The 11,051-nt window shown below is 43.1% G+C and overlaps 1 protein-coding gene across 1 annotated transcript; it reads right to left on the minus strand.

Moving 5' to 3' along the window:
• Nucleotides 1-781: 781 nt before the first annotated feature.
• On the minus strand, nt 782-3,786 carry KBTBD11 (kelch repeat and BTB domain containing 11). Its single transcript, XM_044073468.1, has one exon. It carries the CDS (start codon nt 3,769-3,771, stop codon nt 1,705-1,707), a length of 2,067 nt encoding a protein of 688 aa, XP_043929403.1. The 5' UTR covers nt 3,772-3,786; the 3' UTR covers nt 782-1,704.
• Between the last annotated feature and the right edge of the window lie 7,265 nt (nt 3,787-11,051).

Raw genomic sequence — 11,051 nt, forward strand, 5'->3', positions numbered from 1 at the left:
TGCCCCCATCCTGGTCTACCTACACCAAATAAATACTGGAAAAGTGCCTCTGCTGGAGCAGCACCCTAGGCGGCCGCCTAGTTGACCTGTGCCTAAGGCCGGCTATGAGCTCGGCAAATGTCCTTTGCAATGGTATAATTTCAGTCCTGTCCATTTGTACTTCACAAGTTTGATATTTCTTGAGAGACCTGCAAACTGCAGATACTGGTCTATCAGCAGGCATGCAACAACAATTCTACAAAATGCAACCTGCACCCTGACACTTACCAGAATTATAAACGCCAGCTTGCTGAAAACGTCTTACATTTTCAGACTTCCAAAAAGTAAGGCATTTTATTATCAACTCTACTACATATTAATTCACTTAATTAGTAGGCCTGTAGAATACTTCCATTAATGTAGATATCCTACAAAATTATTTACAAATCACGTGATGCATAATTATCATAAGGAAACACGCACAAAGGCAATAGGCTACAGGAAAGTGATACAAATAACCTGCTAGAGCACCAGCTATGCAGTTCAAAAAATAAGTGCACTCAGAATGTCAGGCTTATTAAGAAAAACTCAGAGCAGGCAGCAGGACCTTTTTTCCTAAATCATAAAAGCTGCTTCTCTCTTAGGACCCCCAAAGTACAGTGCTGTACTGACATCAGCTGAACAGTCAAGTGTGGATTAAAAAGTGCACTTCTGAAACAGGGTACCTCTCTCACACACACATACACACACACACACAGCTGCAACCCCTTGATGTCTAAGAAAAAATGTTATTTTCACTAAGTAATTGGTTAGATATCTTTTGTCAAATGTCTTGGTTTATTACAAACAATGGGGTCCTCTCTCCAATTCACAAACATAATTTTACATCATAAAGGGCCTCTAACCTGAATTGCAAGAGGCCACTTTACATATCATGTGCCTCAGTTTTTACACTGAATGCAATAGATTACAACCATTTTGGCCATTGGGTGGGTGGCACCTGGCTTTCAAAAGTCAAAAGAAGAAAAACAAATTAAGCTGTGTTCTCCTCTTCTGTCTTCCTAAAGAGTGTTTTTTTTTTTTTTTAGTTTCTTCTCTTTCCAGTTTGTATGACACCATTTCACATAATCAGTTGGAAATGCCATAGAATGGTACAAGCAGCTTTTCATGCACCCATGCAACACACATTGCTGATTTATATACGACGAATATGGCAAGTGTCATCAACTCAAAAAATGCATACACACTATACCAAAATCGCACAAAAGCTAATGATCACTGCCAGATGTGAACGCTTTGGAGAACACACACACTATGGATTCTGATCTTAAAAATGGTGCTGTCTGCGTGGGATGCCCAAAACATAATTATTTAAAGGACCGTTGTGACATTTGTGCGTTGCTTGCTGGTTAGCTGCATACTGGTGTTGCATGTGCACTGTGCGAGTATTTTAAAAGATACGTCTCCATTCCTTAAACCTTCGGAATTTTCTTTTACCAGTATTCCAGCTGCAGAGAGTAATTCCAGTTAGAAGGCAATACCTGCTTCTTTTCCATTCCTGTGGGAGGGCGCATGGAACTCCCTGTTTTCAAACAGGACTACGTGGCACCTCATTCCACTTTTTCCAAGAAAGTAAAGTGGTGACACTTGGTCTGACTTTGTTACAGCCGCTCCATTAATTCCCCATTCCCAAAACATACCATAGTGCAATGAATACAATAAGTTTCATACATGTTTTTCTGCTCGTTCTGGCAAAGACAGCACGAAGGGGAAGAGGGCGCCCCTTGCCTCGCTAGGAGGCTTGAATTCGTGTGTGTGCAGGGTGTCGGTGGTGCCCTCCTCGATCACTGTGAACTGCAGCACGGCACTTCTGCTCACACAGTAGATGCTATTGTCCAACAAAGTGCAACGAAACGGCTGGAGGGAGGGATACGTGGTGGAAGTGAAGCTGCTGGGCCGCTCGATGGCGCACTCGCTCCAGCGTCTGCCAATACTGTTGTACTTAAAGACCTGAAGCCCTGACTCTCGGCTCACATCAAAGCGATAAATAAAACTACGATGAGCCACCATGCCAGCCGATTTTCGCCGGCTGTTGTTGTAAGGACATTCCTGCCACTCATTCCGACGTGGGTCATACTTAAGCAGGCGGTAGAAAAGGGAACCACCTGAGACATATATCTCCCCGCCACAGGTGGTAGCTTCGTGAGCCACGGCAAAGGCGCCTTTGGGCAGGGGGGCCACTGCTGTCCATCGATCTGCCCGAGGGTCATAACGTTCCACAGTAAACAAACACTCGCCCCCAATAGCATATAAGTACCCATCCAAGGATACGAGTTTTAGCTGCGATCGGGGCTGACTGAGGGGGCGGATTTCGGCCCAGGTGTCTGTGACTGGGTTGTAGCAGAATACCCGATCTGAAAGTCGAGCTCGCTCCCCATAGCCCTGAATGCCACCAGCGATGAAGAGGTAGTTGTACAAAGTGCAGACTCCACAACCCTTTGTGACAGCCTCCTCCGGCAGATGAGTGAGTGGGCGCCAATCTTCTGCAGACTCCTTGTAGCAGTAGACCAAGTGACTTTCTTCCGTGGATAAGACCGATGCTGGACTTTGAGGACGGCTGCTCTCCCGACTTGGAGGCCTGCTATTGCTGCTGCCACGGTCAAAGACATCACTTACTTCTGCAACCATCAGGCACTTCTTACCACCAAGTCGCAGCTTTAGAATAAGGTCTCTCTCAGCGCCAGTCAAACGGCCGTAGATGGTCTGGTCTCTTAGTACCTGCAAAAAGTTGTCACTCATGTACTTGTAGGCAGCATCCTTAAGTTCCCCTAAACGCTCCTTCTTAGCAATACTGAGGATATCAAAGCAGTTGTCCAGGGAGAGCTGACCTTTTACAGTGTCTATAGCGGACTGTACAGCGCAGGGAATCTGCAGGACCTTTGCGCCACTGATCACCTCCACTACATTTTCCTTTTTTACTTCCATTTTAGAAGAATATATGTAGTGAATGAGTACTCGCAGGGTGCTGTAACTCACTCCTTTCACTTTGAGGACATCTCTGGACAATCGTGCTTTGAAATAGTCGCTTTTACCTGCTAGAACAGATTTGTGCACACTAATGCGCTGACCGGCCACTTCAATAGTGAGGTCAGGCTTTTCTCCGTGGCCAGGGTTTTGCGTTAAGTCTTTCACATACCAAACTCCATTTCCTCTTTTTTCAGCGTCGTTGTAATTGCAATAATCGGATCTGCCTTCAGTACTAAATAAACTGTCCAGAATCCAACTTGGCTCTGCTCCACTTTCACTACAATAAGTGACAGGCAGCGACGAGCCACTCTCCCTGTCCTCATCCGACGCGCTCTTTGCATTATTAATTTGCCACTGACTGTTTACAACTGCATTGTCCGCTGTTGGGTCTCTGACATCCGTTTTGTCCTTTGACACGGTGGAGAAACATAGAGATGGGCTGAATCCACAAGGCGCTTGGTGAGGGAAGTCCCATTCGTTCCCTTCTTGGGCACTGCTTTCCTGCTGCTGCCGCCCCTTCTCCTCGTATCTACCCCTCGAATTAACGATAATGGAGCTGTTTCCTTTTCCTTCCTCTGCAGCTCTCTGACCCAGCTTTGCAGCTACACCAGTACCATCGCCAGACAACAGTTCAGAACCTTTTGGTACCTGTGCCATTGACACCTCATTTGCAGTCAGTTCGACTGGGATCGGATGCAAACAGGAAGGCTGACAAGAGTTCTCAGTGGCAGCGCCTGGACTGCGGCGTTCCGTGCAGGCATCCATCCCAGGGAAGGAGTTACTGCCACTTGCTGGAGTCTTTCTAGGAGGGCTGCTGTTGCTTGGTTCCAGCTGCAGGCTTGGCTTACGATCAGTGGTGGCAGTAATTCCTTTAGACTAGCTCCTTTCTGTGCACGGATCTCCCTACCGGGAACCAGGGGGTGTGTCAGTGAGCGTTTACTTGCTCAGTCCTGAACTTCTGAACTGCAGGAGCAGTGGCTTGTGTGCCATCCATACCTCAGCACAATCCATGGCAGAAATGGAGCAAGTGTGCGACTGCTGCACGGTATTTCCTTTGCTGTTTCTCACTACAAAACTATCCACCGATATCTTGTTCTATAGCTTAAAGGTAGGCATGTTTCAACAGGTGATTTTGATTGCTACATATCTTGTAAGCAAGATATATACTTTATGTAGGCTGTGTAATAGGACTGCACTGTAATCCATTTATTTATTTACTGATTCATTAATTCAATACAGCTTTAGATGCGATACAGTGTCTGTCTACATATCTAAATATGCATATACTGTCTTGAAATTCAATTTTTTTATGGAAGGTTTCCATTGGAACTATCCATTCTTTTATTTTCTGCAGTTTGTTTTACCTTTGCACCTCACCCGTTCCGATCATGCTTAAAGTCGAATACCCTCCCATCCAGCCTGTTATTATCTATACACCTGCATAGGTTAGTTTAGTTTGTTATATTTATTTGTTTATTTTTGTGATGAAGTTAAGTTATTCTGCAAAAGTCATTGTAACTGTTACTGCATCGTTCTGGAAATGTGCTGATTTTTTCTTTCTTCTATTCAAGGAACCTGTTGGAAACACACAAAAAAGCCATGTCACCAAATGTTACCCTGCTTCGAAAGGCTTACAGAATCACAATTTAGTAATCAAAAACAACAATACGAATTTCCAAATTGTGTCTTTAGAGTACTTGAACACATAAACAAGTAACCCACACTGATAACGCCTTACAGAGTGCATAAGAGAATAAACACACAAAAAATTAACTTATTAACCAAGCCTGTTTTCAAATATGCGTTTAGTAGTAAAGGATGTTCACCAATGTATTCAGAAATGTTAGTTTATTTTCTCAAGTGCTGCTTAAGTTTTGGTATACACTGTGAGACAACAGTAGTTTTAATAGAGCTCAGACACTGCAATGAAGTAACCTGTGCAGCTTATGCTGTTACCTAATCTTTGGTGTGGACAAAAGGTGTGAAGCCGCTGCAGAACAAAGTGCAAGACACAACTCCTAAACAACCCTGCCTCCAGACATTGAGAACTCAGTGGCTACATCCACTGAAGAAGATACAGCAAATAGCAGGTTCAAAGGTAAGTACTAGGATAGATACCCTTAATGAGCATTTTAAGCCTGACCAATTTCCCCTTTTGTGCTCAAATTAACCTATCCCATATGATTAGAGGCTGGCCTTGCCCATTTCATGGAAGGAGAATTACTTGGATCATACCATAGATAATTATAGAGGGGACCCATGTATGGGATTAAGCATTTAGGAGCTGCTTCTGTCCATTAGAAGTACATGGGGTAGTCCTGGAGTACATTTTCTGTTTCACATCCATACATCCCAGTGGTACTTGAATATGGACAAGAATGAACTTTGTTTTATGTGGACAGGGAATCTGTTCCAGAGCAGCAGTATCCTCTGCAACATATACTTGTCCCTCCAACCATTCTGTTGATGTTGCAGAAGAGATTTAGATCCCCAGACCAGGTACTTCCAATGCCATCTGGATTACTGATGTGCAGTAAGTCCATCAGTGTTGGGTCAGAGGATTCTTTGTATGCCAGACACAGGTCACCTCCTAGCAGTCTGTAGGATACAGAGTATAGTGACAGGGCTTTGAGTCAGTCCATGTAGAATATGTTGTTTACGCCTTATATCCTTTTAGTAAAGTATAGCTGTGGGAGTTCCAGTTGTTGCATGTATCGGGGCAGATAGATGCCAAAGGGGGCATTATACTGAATGACTGGCCTAATAAGGACTGAGTAAAGGGGGTCATTGACATCCCTAGATCTAGACACAGTCCCTTGGCCTATAAGCTGTGCAGTACAGAAGGACTTTCTTACAATGATGGACACACACTGGTTAAAAGTTATGTCACTGTCCACATAAGTTCCCATATCCCAGACAACTGGGTCAATTCTTAGAGGTGTACTGTCAATGTGGTAGTTCTCCTGGGATAGATGGCTTCTAAAAGGATACAATAATGCGTTTTTTGGCATTTCATTTCCATCCATGATTTTGGCACCAGTTATTTATTTGGGACAAACCTTTCTGCAAGACGGCTAAGTCATTTGGGGATTCAATCACTGCTTCTAGCTTGCAGTCATCTGCAAACTTCATCAGTCAGAGCCCTTTGGTATTGGCTTTTACTTCAGTGAAGCAGATGTCAAACAGGCGAGGTTCCAGTATAGAACCCTGGTGGACCTCACTGGTGACTGGTCACTTTGTGGTGGTAACTTCCCTTATTCTGATTTCCTGCATTTTAGCTGTGAGCCAGCTGGCAATCCAGTGGATGACTTAGGAGTTTATTCCCACTTTATTTAGCTTTCCTACCATGCTTGACTGGGGAATTTTATCATATGCTTTGGTCAGGTTGAGATATGTGGTGATTACCATATTGCCTTCATTCATTGCTTTGCTGACTGTTTCAAAATACTCCACCAGACTGACTAAGCATGACCTACCCATGACAAATCCAAACTGAGAAGGGTCCAGTGTTTGGAGTCTTCCTATGTCCTAACTGATTAGCTCCATGATAAGACTTTCCATGGCTTTGCAAATGGCTTTGCATATGAGGCTAGTCAGACATATGGCTCTGTAATTGTCTGGATCTGTGGAAAGTCCTCTTTTATGCAGGGGAATGACTGTAGCTGTTGTCTAGGATAGGAGTTGCAATAGCAAAGAACAAGACATCAGAGGCACTCTACCAACTTCTGGAAAGTGACTCGATAGATGACACAAATAAACTCTTTCAGGTTGCAAGGTACAAGCAGAAAAATAAAGAAGATAGCCAGACACCCTACATAAGGGATGCCAGCAACAACCTGCTAACCACTCCACAGGAAATCAAAGGCAGATGGAAGGAGTATTTCCAGCAGCTTCTGAGTGAAGAAAAACCCACAGAAGCTATACTGTCCCAGACACAGTCTATGATGAAAGAAGAGGAGGAACCCACCCTAAAAGAAGTAAAAATAATACTATGGAAAATGACGTCAGGCAAAGCAGCAGGCTCACATGGGGTCATAGCAAATATGATCAAGATGTTGGGTAAAACAGGATAAATGACTCTTGAGGGTACTCATAACAGTATGGAAAGAAAGACATATCCCAGATGACTGGAGAATAAGCATACTCGTGCCAGTGTACATGAACAAAGGAGACATCCACAACTGTGAGCAGTACAGAAGTATTAAATTCCTGTCACATTACATGGATGTTCTGGAGAGGGTGACTGATAAATTAATGTACAGTGTAATGGAAAGTAAGAAGGGAGGTAAGCAGTTCAGATTCAGTTCAGGATGCAGCATGCAGCACAACCGACTTGAGGTTTGCAGTGAGATAGATAGTTGAGAAAAAGCTGTAGATGACGAAAGATTCCAACCAGGCATTCCTAGACTTGGGGAAAGCATATGACAAGGACCCAAGAAAACTGATTTGGGCAGTCCTGCAATGGTTTAAAATCCCGGAAACATTGGCAGAATTAGTGAAAGCTATGTACAAGGACCCAATGACTCACGTACAAACTGTGTTTGGTCTCACACAGGGGTTCCCAGTGGGAGTGGATGTGCATCAGGGTTCATCTCTGAACCCACTGCTGTTCATAATAATAATGGACTACAATAGCAAACAGGTCAGAGGGGACAGATCAACAATGTTGCTGTATGCAGACAAAGTGGCATTACTGGCAAACTCAGCAATAATTTCAGCAAAAGATAGGGGGATGAAATGCAAAACTGAAAGGCATATGGGATGAAACTGTGTGCAGATAAGACAGTTGTAATAGCAGCAAATGGAGGAAATCAGAAGAAGTTGAGAACTGAGATAGAGGGTAAAATACTGGAACAAGTTAACAGCTTCAAGTATCTGGGAGGGTTGGTTGAGGAGAAGGGAAATCTGAATGAATAGGTCAAAGCTTTAATTAGTGGGGTTGCAGCCAACTGTCACAGAGTGTTGAGGTAGTGTATGAAAGAAGAATGCCAAAGAAGCTAAAAGTAAGGTGTACAAAACAGAGATCTGACCAGTACTAATGTATGGCACAGAAACTCGGGTAGTAAAAGAGCAGATGAGAAAGCTATATATTATGAAGATGAAGTGCCTGAGATGGGTGGTAGGATGCACACTACGTGAGTGACAAAGAAATAAGGACATCACAGCAGAAGTCAAAGTGGCTCCAACTGCAGGGAAGGCCAAAGAGAATAGATGACAGTGGTTTAGGCACATGTGGAGAAAAGCAGAAGACAATGTGGTGAAGAAGTATGGGACAGACCGAAAAAAGGAAAGAGGAAATGTGGGCATCCAGCAAAGAGGAGGATGTATTGTGTGACAGAAGAAGTGTGACAGGCATGACTGTTGAAAAAGGTAGGAAAGTGGCACTAAATCAAAAGAGATGGTGACAGCTGGCACCACACCCTGATCCCATGTAGAAAGCGGGGAAAAGGGTGTTGATGATGATGATGATGATGTATTTTTTTCAGAGAGTTTCATTGCCTATGAAAAGACTGTAATGTTACAGATGTCTCACATGTACTTCATTCACATGCAGTTAAATTTGTCTTTACGAAAGGAAGCCTAGTATCCTGCGGGTTACATATTTTGTTCTTCATTCTGCAGATATGTGTTCATTTCATATGGAACCTAGAACCAACTATAATCTACACACATATGTGTTTTACAGACACAGCTAAGACAGTCTTGCTGTTAACACAACAGTTTTCAATTTGGCTTATATACATTTTAAAACTGCAAAATGAGCATTTTATATTGGTGTAATTTGACATTACTGGAAGAGAACCAAACATTCTGTGAAAGGTGTGACTAATATATTTTTTTCATGAACTGTTATGAACATAGCTCTCTACTTTCCATCTCCAAAATGTGGATCATCACCCCCCACAATATAGAATAAATGGACAAAATGTGGAACACTTCCTAACAACATAATGACTTCATCCAAGAAGTTCACTGTATGGTTAAACTGTGTTAATTTATAGTTACAAAATACTCCTCTGATGAACTAATACAATTTAGTAATATTTACTGTGGATATTTGTTAAAACTGTTAACAATAAGGTGGTGACCCCTTCAATTGCGGAACAATATGGAACATAAACTATTTAAAATGCAAACTGAGGAATATTCGAGGCACAATTCAGAGGTATGACTGAATAAGTACTGTGATGAAAATATAAATAATGAAAAGTAACTCTTAGCACAGTCATACAAAATGGCACAGCTTACTACTCAAATCAGTCTGAGTATGATGGCAAATGTTTAAATATCTAGTTTCATTGATATTCAATATAACACAATTCATGAAGCTCAGCGCAAGGCCGGTGTAAGGCCTGCGCCGGCCGTGTGGCATATAAATGGTGTAGTAGCGCCATATGCATATTAATGAAGGTGCGCCGCTACCACATCCACGTGCATAGGACTCGTGCACGAGTGCATGGGGCATTACTAAGCTGCGCCCGGAGGCGTGTCAATGTTGGCTGGCGATGAGCAACCTAAACTGCTGAATATTATAGCCTGCCTGCAATAGTAATCGCACCTATCAGTGTCCGTGGATAATGAAACATATGCAAAGCATGCAAGACAGTTCCCGGCCACACAAAATGGAGAACAAAACAGAAATGCACGCAACATAATATGAGTTTCCATCCATGGAACAAATGGCATTTAAAATCATGTGTCCGTAATGTACCGCACTGTCAGAAGTTATACCCAGTTGAAGTGAAGCGCATCATGTCAGCGCGCCGCCAATACACACGTCTAGCCCCATGGGTATGGTCACCAGCAGTCCCACAGTGGTAGTGATAGTACACAGCAGGGCAGTTGTGGCTATATAACAACCGTAAAGAAACCTGACAGTCCATATTGTATACCAAACACACACAAACATATGTATATTAAAATGTGCTATACACATGAACAGGAACGTAACCGTCACATACACATAGGATGCTATATGCGGAACCGGGATATCCAAAAGTAGAACCCATGCATGCAAATGCAATACGCAACAACCCCTGTATAGCACATAACCTGCACCCATGTCCGAATGTCCACCAAATCCAGCTACCAGCCTTGCGCAGCCGTACACCTACACATAGCGGGTATTCCCCATATGTAGTAGGAAGTATCGTCCTATGCAGTGTCCGGATTGCAAATATGTATCCCACGTTTGCAAACATCCCATCACAGGTACGTAAATCCAAATGCCCGCGTGTTAATGTTACGGCAAAATGTGTGTACATCCCGCGTGGGATAAGTAACCTGTTGAAACCTCAGAGTTGTTTACACGCCACGGTGTCCATTACTGTAAACGTCTGGACAAAACATGTATGTGTAGTCACGGTACTGTTCAGTATCTACACAGATATGCAATTCATACTACGCAGGATGGAACAGCTGTCCACCATGCAGGTCACCCCACTAGCGTTGCTACCTGTTCAGATGGCCAAGGTGGGACATCCCTTGTAGAAATGTGAGAATTTGCAGGATAAAACATACCCCTGGCCTGTGCAAAGTACAGAATTACACATGTATGCCAAGATAAAAGCTAATGCCATAGCATTTGAATAGCTTATGCTATCCCAAATAATAGTTATGTGTACCACATACAAAATACCTGTAACATGCAACTAGTACAGAAATGAAGAAATAAATTATTGTCTTAAAATCACAGGACATTTGCCATGTCTTAGGTGTCATCGCAGGACACAACTGTCCAAAGTGGGACCTCCCTTCGCAAAGAGGAACAAGTGGTAACCCTACTCCCCACTGAATTATCGACAGTATATATTCAACTCAATCACATACCGACACCACCTCTCAACCTATTACAGCAACAAAACCTGGACAAAGCCTAAAAGGATGGGTGGACAAATAGGGACAGATGTAATTACTGCTCTCACAAGCTTCAAAGGTTCAAGGAATAATAGTATGTACATAAGCAGGAAATGTTGTGAAGGATGAGGGGTAGTCCCCAGTATTACAGAGGTCCATACATATATACTGTAACAAGCCGTCACATA

This window comes from Protopterus annectens, chromosome 1.part1 (genome assembly GCF_019279795.1).
Source record: "Protopterus annectens isolate FY-2018-M chromosome 1.part1, PAN1.0, whole genome shotgun sequence".
NCBI lineage: Eukaryota > Metazoa > Chordata > Ceratodontiformes > Protopteridae > Protopterus > Protopterus annectens.

What these genes read in the sequence shown, in the direction of transcription:
- KBTBD11 (XM_044073468.1), bottom strand. Translation starts at nt 3,771, where the DNA reads ATGGATGCCTGCACGGAACGCCGCAGTCCAGGCGCTGCCACTGAGAAC.